The 17,589-nt window shown below is 36.6% G+C and overlaps 2 protein-coding genes and 1 long non-coding RNA gene across 6 annotated transcripts; 1 reads left to right on the forward strand and 2 right to left on the reverse strand.

Annotated features, from left to right (window-relative positions):
• Nucleotides 1-504: 504 nt before the first annotated feature.
• On the reverse strand, nucleotides 505-5,376 carry LOC142551681 (uncharacterized). Its single transcript, XM_075661048.1, has 12 exons — nucleotides 4,908-5,376; nucleotides 4,212-4,340; nucleotides 3,570-3,662; nucleotides 3,305-3,384; nucleotides 2,737-2,850; nucleotides 2,382-2,455; nucleotides 2,077-2,153; nucleotides 1,695-1,778; nucleotides 1,530-1,622; nucleotides 1,345-1,452; nucleotides 1,162-1,236; nucleotides 505-1,081 (listed from the first exon to the last, which is right to left on the reverse strand). The coding sequence occupies exons 2-12, from the start codon at nucleotides 4,311-4,313 to the stop codon at nucleotides 647-649; spliced, it is 1,335 nt and encodes a 444-aa protein (XP_075517163.1). The 5' UTR covers nucleotides 4,314-4,340; nucleotides 4,908-5,376; the 3' UTR covers nucleotides 505-646.
• A 973-nt stretch (nucleotides 5,377-6,349) lies between these two features.
• On the forward strand, nucleotides 6,350-12,913 carry LOC142551682 (TOM1-like protein 3). Of its 4 annotated transcripts, none has more exons than XM_075661051.1 (10): nucleotides 6,350-6,470; nucleotides 7,352-7,491; nucleotides 7,662-7,740; nucleotides 8,481-8,579; nucleotides 8,670-8,783; nucleotides 9,277-9,419; nucleotides 10,182-10,263; nucleotides 11,374-11,459; nucleotides 11,535-11,726; nucleotides 12,000-12,913. In XM_075661051.1, the coding sequence occupies exons 2-10, from the start codon at nucleotides 7,385-7,387 to the stop codon at nucleotides 12,649-12,651; spliced, it is 1,554 nt and encodes a 517-aa protein (XP_075517166.1). In that variant the 5' UTR covers nucleotides 6,350-6,470; nucleotides 7,352-7,384; the 3' UTR covers nucleotides 12,652-12,913. The 4 variants fall into 4 exon arrangements, with proteins under 4 accessions (XP_075517166.1, XP_075517164.1, XP_075517168.1 ...); XM_075661049.1 differs by lacking the exon at nucleotides 6,350-6,470 and adding an exon at nucleotides 6,477-6,685; XM_075661053.1 differs by lacking the exon at nucleotides 6,350-6,470 and adding an exon at nucleotides 6,477-6,661.
• LOC142551683 (uncharacterized) lies at nucleotides 11,065-11,367 on the reverse strand. Its single transcript, XR_012821606.1, has 2 exons — nucleotides 11,167-11,367; nucleotides 11,065-11,128 (listed from the first exon to the last, which is right to left on the reverse strand). It is a non-coding gene; the product is annotated as an uncharacterized LOC142551683 (long non-coding RNA).
• Nucleotides 12,914-17,589: the final 4,676 nt, after the last annotated feature.

Raw genomic sequence — 17,589 nt, forward strand, 5'->3', positions numbered from 1 at the left:
CATAGGTGTCATTTATTTCAATTTGGGACTCTTGAGGTCAAATAATCAATAAAGCCACACAAGTGTGTGGTGCTAGGCTGATAAATATGAACCCATAACCTATGAAGTAGAAACATTTAATGAATCCTGGACCACTTTTCTCACAAGGGAGCCATCAAACTCATGTTAGAAAATTTACCTCTGCGTGCCAAAATGGTAGGCATAAACCTAAACAAAGCGGCTACGAAAGTTTTCGAAACGTGAAAATTTAACGAAACACGTTATATCTCATGCCAGACATATACTATCCGTTAAAAGGATCATGGAGTATGCTTGGAGCAGGTGTAAAGTGCATTCGAATTTCATACATCAAATGTAGTCCATGTTATACAATATTCCATTCTGCAGTGGCCCGAGGGGAGGGGGTTGGTGTGGGGATTATACAAAGGGGCCCAGACTATGATCCAAAGATTCAAGGGAGTCAAAATCATGTCACATATGTGTGTGTATATGTATAAATATAAATTAAACTAATGCATATTTATAATCTATATTTATAAAACATAAATGTAACAATCGAACAATGTTAATTCCAACTACTACAATGCAAAATTTCTTCAAGAGCTAAATAGGCTAGCCACTTGTTTGCAAATGAGGCTCTAACTAATTACCTGTTTTTCTTAGCTTTGGCCAACTTCTTTTTCTTCTTCTTCACCGCTTTTGGAACCTTATTCTTTCTTGCCTCCCTTTTCTCTTCTTTCACTTTCTTCTTGTTCTCTTTCCGAGCTGCTTTCCTGTCTAACGGTGTTGCCTCTGTATCACTACCTGAAGAAGAACCCTCCTCTGAGTCACTCGATTCAGTTTCTGATTCGGCCTCCAGTAAGTCAGTTGAGCAGGGGGTCGATGCAAGATTTTCCTTTACAACCTCCACATTTGGATTTTGCTGCTCGTTTTCTGATATGGAAGAACTGGCGAGAGAAAGAGCTTTATTAAGACCTGTAATCGTCTGATAATACATATTTCTTGTGTCTTTCCCACTGATGATTTGTTGAACATCCTCCTCTGCATTCTTCACATGATCCAAAGTCTTTGGAATGTACGACTAAAAGGGAAAAGAGGGATTTTGAATAGTGTGTTTCAAATAAGTCATGAAGAAATTGATCCATTTCAAAGCTTTCAAACCTGCACGAATACGGAGTCAGCAATTTCTTCCTCGGCAGAGATTTTGTCACCTCTAGCCAAAATTTTTTCTTGCGCCTGCAAATGATTTGAAAATGTTAAGAATGAATATTTCCCAAGTCATTAAAAGATGCGATTAGAATTTATGATGACTCCGGGGATGAGCGCATGTGAAATAATTTGTACCTCTTCAAGATAACTGTCCACGGAATCATCATCTATAGTAGGATCCACTATAAAATCAAACAATTCCCGAATTGTCATGACAGCTACCCCATTCTTCTTAAAGAAATCCTGCGGCCAAATGAGAAGGCAAATGTAAGTTTTCTGCCGGAGGATACAAGAAAGGAATTAGTAGAAGAAATACTTACGGAAACATGAACACAATCTTCTCGAAGGAAATCAAGGGCATGGGGATGGTCAAGATCAACTGATTGAGAGACATCAATTATGTACAAGTGACCCTGCATTACACGAGAAGTTAATTATACAAAGTTCTGCATGTAATTCTTTCAAAACAGAAAATAAATGCTTACCTCAAAATAGAGTATGTTATACTCGCTAAGATCTCCATGCACAAGCTTGCACTTTTGATACAATGTTCGCATCACCATGATCATCTGCAACACAACACAAAACAGAAAATAATAAAGAAAGGATTCTAACTGGCATCGGTTTGAAGAGGAGTTTCAGCACTGTAATATTGGATGCCCTCCCTCAAGGATCATGTGGACAACAAAAGTCACATCATCTTATTTACGTTGTCCTTACCATGTATAGTTATATTTTTTTTCCTATGATACTACAGAAAATAACACTATCTCAATGAGGAACGAAAAATAATTTTTATCCAGAATTGAAGATACAGCTACCATAAGTGCAAACCAAAAACATATTGAAAATGACATCCAACCACACCTCCATATAGCCTTCACGTAACTTGTCGAGAGATAAAGCAGCATCCTTGAGCCGAGGTGCAGCCCAACCTGCCGTGCCTGTCATTCAAAGAGATCACGTATACCACTGAATCAAATAAAGGTTTTCTCAATCATTAGCTAATATTTTGAGACAAATCACAATTAAAAAATTTTCAGCTTATTAGCAATTTGTGGGTATCCAAATTCAACAAAGTCGATTTTAATTGGAAGAAAAATGGAAGAAAAAAATTAACAAAGCTACAAGAAAATTTATAAAGTGTTAACACAATGATAGATTGATAGTACCTATGAATTCCATGACCAGGACATGAAGCCTCAGAAGAAGTGGAGCTGGACACCTAATTCCTGCTGCCCTTAGCCTTCAATTTATCACGACCATATAGAAAATGGAATAGGAATCAATACACACACAGGGTAAACATAGGAAACAAATGCTGCTAAAGGATGCATTGGAGAGCAAAATCCTATCTAATCATTTAAACAAATGATTTCAGTTTACAATCTCTAACTCGAGTATTTGGAAAGTTATAAGGAAACACTTTTTACCTCGACAGGTTTTAAAGGATTCATTAATTGTTTGAATGGAAAAAAGGAATTCCGTGTAAAGTTCTCAGTTTCATTTAACAACGAAATTGCTTACCTCATAAGATTTCTCATTTCTTTCTCAGCCCATGTTTTAACCATTTTTCTAGGATTGTGCTTGCAGTATCCATATCTGAACCTGTAATCACCTTGTACATATCGATCTCTATCCCTGTTTGTTAATGTAGATATAGATGGATCATTTCAGCATAGGTTCGGTGATAATTCAAAATGGCCACCAACAAATTCTAGAACCACAAAACTCAAAAAATGAACATTAGTGATAAAACACAGCCACCACTTAAATCCTCCAACAAAAAAATAGAAAGACAACAGACTGGGAAGGCTAGCAGGATATTAACCTGTATGAAGTTGGTTTATTTTCGAATATAAAGGATAAAAAAGGCAAGATGTTTTGTTATATCAGGCTAGCTAATATATTACATATTTGTGTAAGAACATATCCCTTGAGACAAGAAGACTAAATAAGTAGATTATATTTTTTTTATATGCAAGAATTTCACAAAATAATCATATTCTAAGTTGACTAGATTCATCAGCTACAACTCGGTAAAATACATCACATAATGAATGGTGGAGACAAAGAATAGGTTATCGGGCCATACTTGAATACGAGAACTGAAGTTTTGTAAACCTTGATCGCCAGTTCTTGACCATCAGATTTTGTGGCATGATAGACATTTGCCTGTTTAAAAGAAAGATAAAGCAGACTGAATTTAACAATGTTGTATCTGAAACAGATAATAAAAAGATCGAGAAAGTATGAACTTCCCAGATAACACGCAACTGGGAGAAAATCATAAAAGTGGGAGGAGAGACGGAGTAAAATGAGGAAATGTAAACATTCTAAACATAAGACCACAAACATACTTCTTTTCCAGTTGAAATGCAGCCGTTTATATCACGAAATACACCACGGTTCAGCATTTTGAATAAAACCATACGGGTTCTTGGGTCGATAGCCTGATAGCAAGGAGAGATTGTTAAGCAAAATAGTAGGATCACAGGCTGATAGCACTCCAAAGCATAGTATCATGCAACTAAAAAACTTCTTCCTAATAACAAGGATTTTTATGAAGTAGGAACACAGAGAGAAGATTTAAGTCTAGTTGCCATAAGAGACGTGTAGGTGGATCGACTCATCAAGTTCCCATTGAAATAGGATCCACACAAGGAAAAGCACTTGCCATTCGTTGGTTATTAGCGGTCCCGACATATGATTAACTGAAAAGGTATAAAATCTGATCGGTGAGTATCCTGCATCTGCAAGCCAATGCACTCACATACCATGTAAAGCGCCAAATAACGTAATGAAAAAAATTGAACTATTTGAGGCAAAATTGTAATTACCGCACCGTCAATTTGATGGATGAATGTAACAGCAGAAACATCATGATGTCAGGAGAAGAAGAGATACAGAGATTGGCATGCAAATAATCGTTTTTCCCGCATATCAAATGAAACAAAGAAAGATGTAGGGCTTCCATGAAAATTCAAGTATGCAAAAATTACCTGTTCAACAGTAGCACGGTCAGCTTTCTCAGTTGTCTTAGTCTTGCCAATGGCCATATCACGAACACTTTCACGAATTGCAGTTGTCACAGAATTTGACATGCCAACTTTAAACCTGCCTTCCCACTCCTGCATATTTTAAATAGCCTGTAAGAAACTATTCGACATACTACACAGGTTAAACACTGCCAATCACAACATATCTGATCAATGTCTCAGCAAGAAGGATTTCAAAAAATCACATACGTAGCTACCACATTCACACTCCGCATTGGATTAAACTATGCAAAACTGTTGATAAAGTAATCGAACACCACCTTACTTCTTAAAAAATCTAAATTTTTTTCATTGCTAAAAGGGGAGGACCTAAGAATTGTGTGGGGGCGGGGGACCAATATTTGGGGGTGAAACTAACTATTTTATATAAAACTAAGCAAATAATTTCAAATCTTGTTCGATCGCCCCTTCGCCCCATACCAGGTCTCCCTGAATACCACTACAAATTTCAAAAAAAAAAAAAAAATTCTAATCACTTGATGTCTCAAGAATAGCTTAATAGGTCGTCATCCAAGAAACCACAAAATACATTCCAGAAATTCAGAAATCCAAGGAGCGAACACCTAAATTTCAGGAAAAAACCAGTCTTTAAAACTAACAGACAAAACCCACAAACATCATTTAACAATTCATTGGCACCTCCAAAGGTGACGCCCTGATACGACTCGAAAGTTTCTGGGATTTATTGGACACAGGCTGGAGCGACGAGGTGTTAGGCCGGGAATGGAACCCGCCATGAGCATTGGGCCGCCTTGTATATAGCAAAGTGAACGAACCGTCTAGCGTCCCACCTTCTGCATCATCTATCGAATCCAAGTAATCCAACGCCTCCCCAATTTCTGAATCCGATGAAAGCGAGAACTCCTCTTCGTCCTCGTACTCCTCCTTCACTTGCTCGTTTTCATCTTGCCTTCTGCACTAATATAGTCGGCATCTTCCCACCGTGGGTATGCTTGACACTCTGTTTCGAAGTTCTGGGGTAGAATCAGGGACTGTTGGTTGGAAGCGGCGCGTGGAATATGAGCGACTTGAGGTTTCCTGATTGCACAAGAAGTCCAAATCCAAGGCCCAACCGATAATTCATAATTGGAGTTACGACCCGATTACGAGTGTTGAAATCTTGATGTTATATTTCGATTTGAATTCTATCGGATCTTTACTGGATTCGGATCCAGATCCATCAGGCTACCATGTCCGAGTAGCTTGAACTCATGTTATCTTGATTCTTGAACCTGGAATCTAAACTAATAAATATTGCATTTGTTTCTCATTAGAAAATTATTTTTTTATGTGGGAGTTTTATGAAAGAAAAGGATATTCACTGAAAATATGGTTGTTGCCTTGAATGTGTCATGGATGATCGTGTGATCACTCGACTTGAGAGTTTAGATAAGTCGAGAGTTACTAAAATCGGTAACAAAGACGTTAGATATGAATCAGAAGTGTGCTCCGACATATCATATGGTCTCATCCGACAATAAATATACTGAAATCAAAGTGAATACAAAAAATACCTTTTATTTATAGAGAATGAATGATACCAAATGTAAGAAAACCCAGGGGTCATCACCCTTGATCAGAAATTGAGCTCCCTAATTCAAATAAGTCAATCAACCTACGAGATCTTCTCGTACTTCGTCTTGTCCCTTGGAATGAGGTCGACAACCACCGTGCTCGGCTAGATAGCCGACCTCGAGAACTTTAATAATCTCCATCGGAAATCAATTTTTGTGTGTACTTAATATAAACAATCAAGGAGTCGCTCTCACAAATATGCAAATAGTTCAAAACCAAAATGATATTTTTTTTTGTTATGGGAGTGGAGGTCACATCATTCCTTACTCCTAAATTAACGCACCATTGTTTTCAGTGAGATATATTTGACTAAAAAGACATATCAAACCCTTTATTTTTACGCTGTTTGAGTGAGTCTCGTGGTTAATCTTCATAGACCTAGTCTTTTTGTACTAAACCGACCTCATCTCGGGATCAGATAACATTTTCCTTTCCTTGTGTATCACACTTAAATGGAATGAAAAGTATCAGGTTATTGAATCATTTGAATTCATTCTAGAAGGGTATTTAAATGAAAAGTATTTATTGAATAATTTGAATTCAATCTGGAAGGGTAGCTCATACAGGGCCACTTTCACAACGTACCAAACGCAGCATAGATCAAATTTCATATAAAAAGCGTTGAAGGTTGGAAAGTTGACATCATCCTCGAACCAAAAATTTCACAAAGTTTTTTTTTTTTTTTTTATCAAGAATTCTTTTCAATTCTTTCTCCTAATCTCTCGCCGCACATACAAATTTGGTTATACAAGCAATATAGAATTCAGATTCCTTTCTCTCTATCTGTGGACTCAAACAAGACTCGAGGGTTTCTGAGGGTTAATCTTCTCAAGATCCTGATTGTATGTTCATTTTAATTATATCTTAGTTTGATTCTCACGATTATCGATCTTTGTGGTTGTATTTCCTATTGGGTTTTTGTGTTTCCAGAGAAGGCTCGATCTTTTGGTCTTTTTCGGCTGATTTTGTTTTAACTATGCACTGGCGGATGGTGTTGGATTCTGGTTGCCCCTTTTTTGTTGGATGTTGTTCTGATTACTTGATTTATCCTTTCAGTTACTCACGTGTACGAACTTTTTTAACATTTCTTGATCTTGTTTTTTTCCCCTAATTTACTTGTGGATTTAGAGTTTTTCGCTTCTGGTTAGTTTATAACTTGGGATGTTTCTCTTTGATTATTTATTTACTACGGTGTACTTTTTTTGCACCTCGTAATGTGAAGTTAGTCACGATACAGCTGAACGAGCAAAAAAATGGTCTTGTTTATATGTTTGTCTTAGTTGACTTTGTGTTTTCAATTTTCCAATTATCTGAAGTATATTCTTTGAATAAATCGCGCAATTGTGTATCTGTGTTGGTCGATATTGTCTCATGTTGCTGTAAGGAGGAGGTGGGTCATATCCTCTTCACCGGACTGAATTAGCTTCATTATGTGCAGACAAGTGCAAACCTGATGTTTATCGTGATTGTTTTTACATTGATGATTTGTTTTGACTTGTTTCTCTTAGGAAAGTGAATTGATTGTTCAAAAATAGGCAAGTATGGCTAATGCGGCGTCTATTGCTGAGAGGGCCACCAGTGATATGCTGATTGGTCCAGACTGGGCTATTAACATAGAGCTGTGTGACATGATAAATATGGATCCCAGGTGTGTTTTCTTTTCCTTTCCAAGTGCTTGTGTTTGTGTTTTTATATCTGCTTTCTCTTCTAATACTTGATTCTTTTTCTGTCCTTTTTTCCTGGTTTTTCCACTTTTATGTGTTATTGCTACTTATTCTGTACAGCGTAATAATCTCACTTTTCATAATCTAATTGCAGTCAAACGAAGGATGCACTGAAGATACTAAAGAAAAGGCTGGGGAATAAAAGCCCTAAAATACAGCTTCTTGCGCTCTTTGTAAGTAATTATTCTGCTATCTTCTTTGTTTTGTAATGTCCACCCACAATCCTTTGAATATTTTAACTTGACCAGCTTGACAAATCTGTTACCACTTCTGCTAACTTGCAACTTGCATTTGTAATTAACATATATGTGACCTGCCGTATTACAAAAAATCACATCAGCCATACAGCATGCCTTCAGATTGTTTGTTGAATTCTAAATTGTTTCAGTTTTTTTTTGTTTTTTCTGGTAGATCAAAGACTATAACTATGTTATCTAAAACTTTGCTATCTACGTCATGTGATTGTTGGATCTGCGTGCTGGTACAAACAACATTTAGCATCGTGCTTTTTATTCGACATAATCGAAATTTAGAAAAATTAGATCCAATATCTGCTTCAGAATAATAGAAAAATAGCGCAGAGAGTCAGGGACCTTTGAGTTACCTCTGAATTCTTCTTGTTCCTGCTTTCCATGAAGTCCATTAAATCTCTGGATAGGACTGCAGAATTTTGAACTGCAAAGCCAGTCTCTCCAGTTTCAATTGTAATGGAAGTTGTGAAAAGAAGAAACTTATAATTACTGGAATAATAATCTTAGCATTTAATGATAGACTATTTGCGTGATGTTCTAAATATGCCCTGTATCTATTATTATCTCACTTGCATATGTTTTGCAAGTGTTTCTGTAGCGTTGAATATAGTTGGGCTATTTATGATGGTAAAAACTGTTCATTTGCATAAATTTATGACTAGGTGCTAGAGACGCTTAGCAAAAATTGTGGGGAGAACGTGTTTCAGCAGATAGCTGAACGGGATATTTTGCATGAGATGGTCAAAATTGTAAAGAAGAAGGTGATATTTCTCTCTCTCATGTTTCTCTTTCTTTATCAGTTATTTGAATCTCTGCATATTTATTCATCTGCCCTCTCATGCGTATTGCAGCCTGATTTAAATGTGAGGGAGAAGATTTTAGTGTTGATAGATACTTGGCAGGAAGCTTTAGGGGGACCCAGGGGAAGGTTTCCCCAGTATTATGCTGCTTACAATGAACTGAAGGTGATTTGATTTTGTTTTCCTCTTTTCTTTGTTGAGTAAAGTAAGATACTAAGATCTACGAACAAGCTCTTAGTTAAGCTTTGAGCTGGTTATCTGCTTTGGTTTGCTTCACATCTCCTTTTATGTTAAAGCTTTTGTTGGCTACTAGGTATTCTTTAATTTGGCCATCAATCCCAGCCTTTTGAATGTTGACCGATCTCAAATTCATTTTATTATCAATAGCACAAATGCGTAATCATGAAATCTTGGGTAGACTGCACAGTTAAACAGTTAGATTGATGACTATTCCTTGACCAGGCTTTTTGGTTTTTTAGCTAAGTTGGATAAGATAGGAATAAAGAAATGAGCTGGAAAACTTTTGGGTAAAATCTTCTAGTTAGATTGGTGTTCATTTTTCTCTTTCTGGTAAGTTGGGGAGGCCAGATGGAAGGTTTTGCACTTGGAATTGTTCTGGTCATAACTAATCGGGTCACTGGCATATTGAAATTTTCAGTCTGTTGGAGTTGAATTTCCACCTCGAGGGGAAAATAGTGTGCCATTGTTCACTCCACCACAAACCCATCCAGTAGTTCACCCTACTGTCTATGAAGAAGCTGTTGTTCAAGCCTCGCTTGAGTCTGATGCTTCTGTACTCAGGTATGTTTTCATTTATTTGTTGTATCCTTCTACTAAAATCATTATTCTGGATGGCAATAGGGACTGTGGAGGTAGGGACCCCGTGGTGTATTATTTTTTGGGAGGTGTTCAATTTTGAATCATATTTAAAACAGTGACCTAAACTATTTGTTTTTTGGGATTTGGTGGGGTTCAAATATTATATTTTCCGTTTTACTGTCAAAATATCAACCGGGTTTCAATTTTTTATCATTTTAAATATCAACCCAGCACAAGGTACAACACAATAGACAGAGGTCAATGGACCCCTTTCGCTTTTTTCTAGCTGCCTCCTCCCATGAATGGCAGTATCACTGTTTGCTCATTTTGTATGCAGAGTGGACTTTGCAGTTTTAGTCGTTTAAGCTCTAGAATCTAGATAAAAGGAACACATTCTTGGAGTCTATATATTCTATAAACACCATTTTCACTCCATCCTCTATAGCTTAGCATACTGTTAATGGCACGTCATTTTTCTTTAATTTAGTTGATCTTTTCACTATGTCTATTATATTTATATATTTTTTCCTGCATTTACTTCTGTTGGAACATTTGTTGCATGCTTAAAATTGGCAAAACTTGAACAAATATATGCAAGTTTGATTGAGAGGAGATGATCTAACTTACCCGATTTGAAAATACATTTTAGGGCATCTGTTCTTCCTTTGCCATTTTATACCCTGAGTTTCTTTTGGCCACAGGAATTGTACCCCTTGAATTTCATATATTTCTTTTGAAAAACAGCTTGCCCGAAATTCTGAGTGCTGAGGGACTTGCAGATGTTTTATTGGAAATGCTAGTTGCCCTGGATCCAAAAAATCCTCAGGTTGAACTTCTTGTTCTATTTCATCTGCTTCTTTAGAATTGTGCTTTTTACTTATTTTATTTGTTGTCGCATGTTGCTCTTTTACAAGTAAATTACTAATGGTGACAATCCTTCAATATCTCTCTGTGTTTCTTTGCACGGGGAGAGGGGTTCTCCTCAATTATAAATAGATATTATGTATTTGGTAGAAAATATTAATGTCCCCCCTCATTAGCGATACAATTTATGTCAAGTTATCAAAGTTGAATTAATTGGGAGAAAGTATGCATTAATTTTGCACATATAATTTTAATAATAATTTAGGTTAGTTTTTCTTATTAAATGTATTCTAATCCTAATCATAAGTCAGATTTTATTAAAAATTTATTTTATGTTATAATTTTCTCGCTAAAATATTAAATTACATGGATGTTTAAATTTATGAATATTGAGATAAAAAATTTAAATTTTTCATTCAAAGCATTTGTATAAGATTCGGTATAAGATATTATTTGGTATGATTGATAATATAAGTATGAATTGTTCAACCAACTATCAATTCACACACCAAATATTATATAACAAACACTACATAACCTTCTTATATCTATCAATTTTTGTGTGGCTCATGTTATATATCCATATCTTTTCATCATCTTATCCTACGAGCAAAGCGAGCCTAATACCATCTATTCTTTGCACAAAATAAAATCTTTAAATGTTTTAACCACCGATCCATTGTTCCTGCTCCACCCCTGTATAAATTCTTGATCTGTGTAATTCTGTGTTACTTACAGTGACTTAATGGGGTTTAAATTTGAAACCTCTGCTATTACTGCGGTAGAAAACTGAAAAGTTATCTTTCATTGCTTTATTGTTTTGTGACCTGTCAAATTATCTTTCATTGCTTTATTGTTTTGTGACCTGTCAAATTATATCAAGGACATAGCGTAGCAGTAATTTTGGGAATGTCTGGTTTATTATTTGATTCCTGATCTGTTTGTTAAGGTAGATGCCCCCTGATGTTCCTCCGAACATAATAAATTCTTAGTATTCCTTATGAAAGCCTTAAAGGAATGTCGAAAATTGTGAATCACTTGTACTTGAATTGTTTTTTGGGTCTTATTATAGGGTATCGAGGATGAGGTTATTGTTGATTTGGTTGAGCAGTGTCGTACGTACCAAAACCGAGTCATGGTTCTTGTGAATAATACCTCGTAAGCTTATATTTTACTTTTGTTATCTTTTTAAGTCTTTCCATTGTAAGTCTATAGGTTAATATTTGCTTGCAGAGATGAGGATAATCTGTGCAGAGGGTTGGCCTTAAATGATAATTTGCAGCGAGCTCTTAGCCGATACGATGATATTACCAATGGAAAACATGCTGTTTCAGTGGCAAATAGAGAGGCTCCTGTTGCACCTCTTATGAATGTGAATCACGAGGATGATGAAGCTGAAGATGATTTTGCTCAGTTAGCGCATAGGTACCCCCTTCATATAGCTATTTTGTTTTGTCCTCTGTTGTTCTATTCTAATATTTAACGGAAATGATTGGAGTGTGATTCTTCTTGTCAAAAAAGTATCTTGGGCTCCTCTATGAGATCTTAAAACTAGCGTAGCAGGAAGGAACTGTTAATTCAGTTCATTTTTATGGTAGACAATGAGAATAATTTTCTGGTTCATTTTCATTGCCATTCTTTATTTTTGTTGGAATGCTGTGTTTAGCAAGCTTATTAAAGTATTTTACATAATTGTAGATCATCAAGGGATACATCTCAAGGGTTAGGACGAAAGTCAGCACTTGCCAAAGAGCCTGTGCAGATCAGCCCCATTCTCCCTCCTCCACGGTCCTCGAGAAAACCAACCAGTGCAGATTCTGGCATGGTCGACTATCTCAGTGGAGATGTTTACGAGACACAAAATTCCTCAAAAACAACTGGATCTTCATCCTCTCCTATCCCTACTCAGTCAAACAACCGAGGCTCGATACCGCATGAAAGTCAGAAGCAATCTTCCTCACCTCCCGACGATTTCGTGAATCCCACAGCATCGATGTTTGCTCCAAAACCGACATATGATGAAATTGCTCCTACGAGCAAATCTGCTGATCATTTGCCACCTGCTCCTTGGGATGTTCCATCTTCAGGCAACCTTCCACCTCCACCTTCTAGGTATAACCAGAGGCAACAATTTTTCGATCAACACCAAGCTCATGGTGGTGGCCGCTCTGTTTCGAGCAGTGGTGGATCTGGTTCTTCTTATGATAGCTTAGTGGGGCAGACGCATAATCTCTCCATTAACTCACCTGTACACACCAATCAAGAAAAATCCAACGACGCACTTTTCAAGGACCTTGTGGATTTTGCTAAATCCAAGTCAGCATCCCCTAAATCTAACCGCTCTTTCTGAGTTGGAGAGAATTTCTGGAGCGGTACAACTTTTAAATTGATTTGTTTTTAATTACATCATTGAGAGTATTGAATAAACATGAATGGACCTATTTCTATCATACTATTGACTTGAAAATGTAGTAGCTTTTGTATATCTGGATTATTTGTAGTCGAGATGAACACTTTCAGGGTTGAGCCTGTTGATGTATATCGATTTGTTTCTTTCTTGTACCGTATGGAACGTTTAGCTATATGTATTATTCTGTTCTTTTCTACTTGTATGTCTGACAGTCCATTGTTCTCTCTCAATTACATCGAAGCACGGGTTTTGAAATTACCGACGAGTACCGTCATTAGATTTCAGAAGAGTTCCTTTTGATTCTCATTTTGAGTTCGTTCTCGTTTCACAAAATGATTAATTCAAATTATTCTTGGAGACCACGTACATCTCCAGCACGATGTGAGGCGGGTATTACAGTAGAAGCAGACATTCTTGTCGAGGCGCAGGTAAAAAATCACTGAGTACGATGTGAGCTCGGCTAGCAAAATGAAAAGTAATTCTGTAGTTGGTCAACTTGTACAAATGTTGGACTCCAGGTTTTTGGATGGAACTCTACAGTGAAATGCAATCAAGCAAAGAACACAGCAGCTGATGCACCGAATTGTGCATTGAATCGAAAAGTTGTGTGTACAAGAATTGTTGATCAATATTTCATCCTTTCATATACATAAAAAAAAAAAAAAAAAAGAAAAACCAGATCACTACCGAAAACAATTCTTCATAAAATGGAGACTCGAATTTGAGTTCCAGTTGTCCGTCCAACTGTGTCCCCGAGAAGTTTCACTTGTGGCAGGTGGGAAGCTTCACAAGTCGTGTATTAATGAATTATAACAGCAAGGCAAATATAGCTTGAAAAATTGATTTTGGAGTATCAGATTTTTCCTTGCTTGCAGATACGAATCCATTTATCTTCTCCATTCCTTTGCCCCGACAAATCATCATATTCGGCAGCAATTGTTACATAAATTTTACTATGAACACGACTGAAATAGCATCCTTTAAAATTCAATGGAAACAAATGAGAGGTGTCAGTGGGATATAAAAGAATTGTGAGGTAGTTGACACATAAATCGTGTATTAAGAGAAAGGAGGCTTGACGTGTCCAATTTTAATTTTTGGGCCAACTCTTTGGTCCAGTAGCTATTAAAATTTGGCCCACCACTGAGGGGAAAGGTGCGATACTCCACCCTAGGTCCAACTCCTCCTTGTCTTTTTTTAATCAAATGGTTAAATTACTAATGCCCACATTCTAAAATCTGTTACAGCTTCCCAAACCCAGAGACAATATTAAGATAATGTTTGTAAATATTAAGAGATATGATTTTTAAGATCCAATTTGTTACCGACTTTCATAATCGGTCTTTAATTGTATTGCTCGGTTAGAGACTGCTACTAGTATTCCCACCTCCTTTTCATGGGGCCATAAGGTGAATGAGGAGTTGCTCCATGCACTTTTTACATGAAATATTTTAATTCTTGAGCATAGTACTACTGGTATTAATTATCTTTAATTTTCTTTTTCTTTTTCCATGTTGATATAAGGAATGGACAAAAAGTGAGAAGCTTCACCCTTTTGAACTGTGGGTTGTCCCCTAATCCAAGGCCTACTGCTTTTTATCATAAGCCTTTCCTCCCTCGTGATTGAATTTCAAGAATCACAAGTGTGATCTACTTATGTCTTCTAGGTCTGTTTTATGGGAGCAATAAAAATGGAGGCACGGTTGTCTTGGGTATACCAATCTCGGCTGTTGCATATGTATGTATGTATGTATGTATGTATGTATTTGGTTGGACATGTTCGGGTTCGTTTCATGGGTGTAAAAAACAAATGATAAAATTGCGACCTCCATCAACGTCGCAATGAATCCAATTCTAAGTCTTAAAAATTGAAGAACATCTAACTTAAAGATGTACAGGGAGACTTGCTAGATACAAGTCTGCCCTTCAACATAAAAAAGGTCCACCTGCGCTGTTCCAAGCTTGAAGGGAGGATAAATTTGGACTCTTGTCGGGTCTAACCCAGTGAGATAAGTCCTCAAGTAGCATTATTAACTAAGGAAACATCATAGTTTTTTTATTTTACTGGTTAGGTAAGATGACAAAAGCAAGAAACAAGGAGCTGCTAGAATCTTTGAGGTATTATTATATTACATTTGTCTCCCAACTATTTCACCTTTTCTGGAACAAACAAGTTGGCAGCACTTCTAACATTTCATGTCTGCTGCCTCAACCTGCCTAAGAAAGCATCCTCAGAGAAATAAAAGAGGCTCTGAAGAATTTTTGGATTATTCATCATGTCAGTTTCTTGGAGGAACAAGTGCATATTCTTGAGTTTTCTTGCTCTTGTTGTGGTCGCGGAATCATCAAGATTGTCTAATGCACATATTTGGGGGCAAATGCTGCCTAAGAAGCTGCCGTCTCCGTCTTCAGCTCCATCGAGAGGCACAAATTCTGAAACCACATCTTTGAAAACGGAGGAAAGTGATCAGAGACTCCCATCTGAAGGTGGAAAAGTTTAGTGTACAATAGATAGGTAGGTTAACACATATTTCTGAAAATTGGTTGGAAGACATTTTCTAGTTTGTACGCAGTGTAAATTGAAGGTCTAATGACAGCGCAAGCGATTGACATACATTGTAAATTTAGGAACTAGCTTCTGCAATTCCAAAACTTCTAACTCTCAGAATGAATAAATCAACTTGTTTATTTGGACAAGCGCCCGAGATTGATGAAAACATTCACTGCTATGACCAATAATTAGTTCCTACAAGCTTCTATTTTGTCATTGTCTATATTCTCGAGTTTGGTCTGGGATTCTCTTGCATATAAATGCATTCCGGAGCCATTTCACAGTAGGCCTCTCCACTACTTAATATGTTTAAGCATTTTTTTGGGTAGCCAACTAACTTCTGTTTGGTGCTCAACGTTATAATCGATTGGCAAATGATGGTCAAGAATACTATGGAAGTCATCTCCATAATCACAACTCAAGAAATTCACCACACTCGTCCTAGTCAGAAGCGCTGAAAGGATGACTCCAAATTTGTGAACTTCCCAAACCGACACTTCCACCTATGTCAATTGGACCACATAATCATCTATAGTATTGGTTGAAGCAAGGCAAAGCACTTCGGAGTCATATGATCTAGTAATATGCAGTGAAAGACCGTTCCATGAATAATGTCGCTAGAATGCATTGAGCCAAGCACTTCAGCAGTTTCGTAGCTATCGTCCGACAAATATTCCATGAAAAAGAGGGAGCAAAAGACCATCATCTTGAATAAAATCATAAAGGATGTTCCCGGTTATGAATTCATAAACCAGTAATGGGACTAGCATATCCAAACAACCAATCAGTTTCTGTTTTAGCCTTTGTAACAAACAGTTTCATCACATTCCGGGTGTCGAATCCTGGAAAAAGCAACCAACTTATCGATGAGCATCATTTATCTGCTTCCATGAAGTTTCATACATCTTTATGGCAACCATCCGGTTCTTTCCACAAGGCAAAATGCCTTCACAATGATTCCGAAATTCTGCGCTTGAGCTCTTCAGCGGTGAGAACTCTCGAGTGTTTACTGCCAATCAACATATTCTGAAACATCCCCGATTTCTCTCAAAACATATTGTGTCACAATTTAGCAACTTTCTTTTCCCTGCGCCTCCATTATCCAACGACAGTGTCAACAGCAGGAATTGTCGAACCCGTTAGCTAGAAAATTAGAAAACTCTGACTCAATCACAGCTCATTATCAATTTCATGCAATGCTGCTATTGTTTTTTATATCATTCATTTGAACACATGTAGCACAGATGTGATCAGCACAATCATGTTCTACACCGCCAGTTTTCTGCGGGCCGGATAAAAAGTAATGAAACTGGTATGTTAAATCCAAGGGGCGAGGTATAATTTATCCAAATCCAATAAGATTACCAAAAGGCAGATCCCTTTATTTCATTTCACGGATGGCGGTGGGCAACCAAACTAATTTTCTTTCCATCTCCTTCAAATCCCACAGGACAGGCACATGAATAGCTTCCTGGCAATTCTCACATGTTCCAATACAGGGCTTTGTTGCAGCCCACTCATCGATATCTGGGAATTCAATTTGTGTAATGAGTCAAAAGGAACTCTACCCAAAATCGTCATAGGAAAAATCATGCACATGCACACAAAATCAAATCTAAGGATTTCCCTGACAAATGCATGTGTCACAGCCAATAGTGGTGAACCTCATAGAATAGTTACCTTTTCGGTCCCATTTTTAATATCAAGTGTCCTTCGCATCGTTGAAGTGAAGATGGATGTTCCAAAATTTCTTCTATTTCAAAAAAGGGAAAATCACTCATCAATTCTGCAACATCCCATTGGCCATCTGACCGAATAAATGTAGCACTTTTTGATCATGTTGTGATTGAACCGATTCGTAAATTTTTCCTCAAGGTAAACCTGGAATCCAAGCATCTTTAAAAGTCGAAATACTGCGTCCATCGTTCATATAACAACAAATTATATAAAATTAATTTGTCCAATTTGTAATATTATTGTTTTGGTGTAAAATATACTCTATATACCCCTTTTTTAATTCCACTCAAACCTTTTTATTTGTTAACTACTTAAATATATTGATTATTTACAAAAAAAATATATAATTAATGTTCCATTTTCTTGTTTATGGTTTTGTGTTTTGGTAATAGAAAATGCAAAAGCTTTAACTTAATATAATAAATTTATAATATATATATATATATATATATATATCAAATATTAGATATTAATATAAAAATAGTTAGCAAAATGATATTGGTATATTTTTTTTAAAAAAAAATTATTGTTCCTAGCGTATTTGAAATAGGTGAGTCACTTTTCAAAAAAAAAGTTTAACCAATATCATT

Source organism: Primulina tabacum, chromosome 7 (genome assembly GCF_025594145.1).
Source record: "Primulina tabacum isolate GXHZ01 chromosome 7, ASM2559414v2, whole genome shotgun sequence".
Lineage (NCBI taxonomy): Eukaryota > Viridiplantae > Streptophyta > Magnoliopsida > Lamiales > Gesneriaceae > Primulina > Primulina tabacum.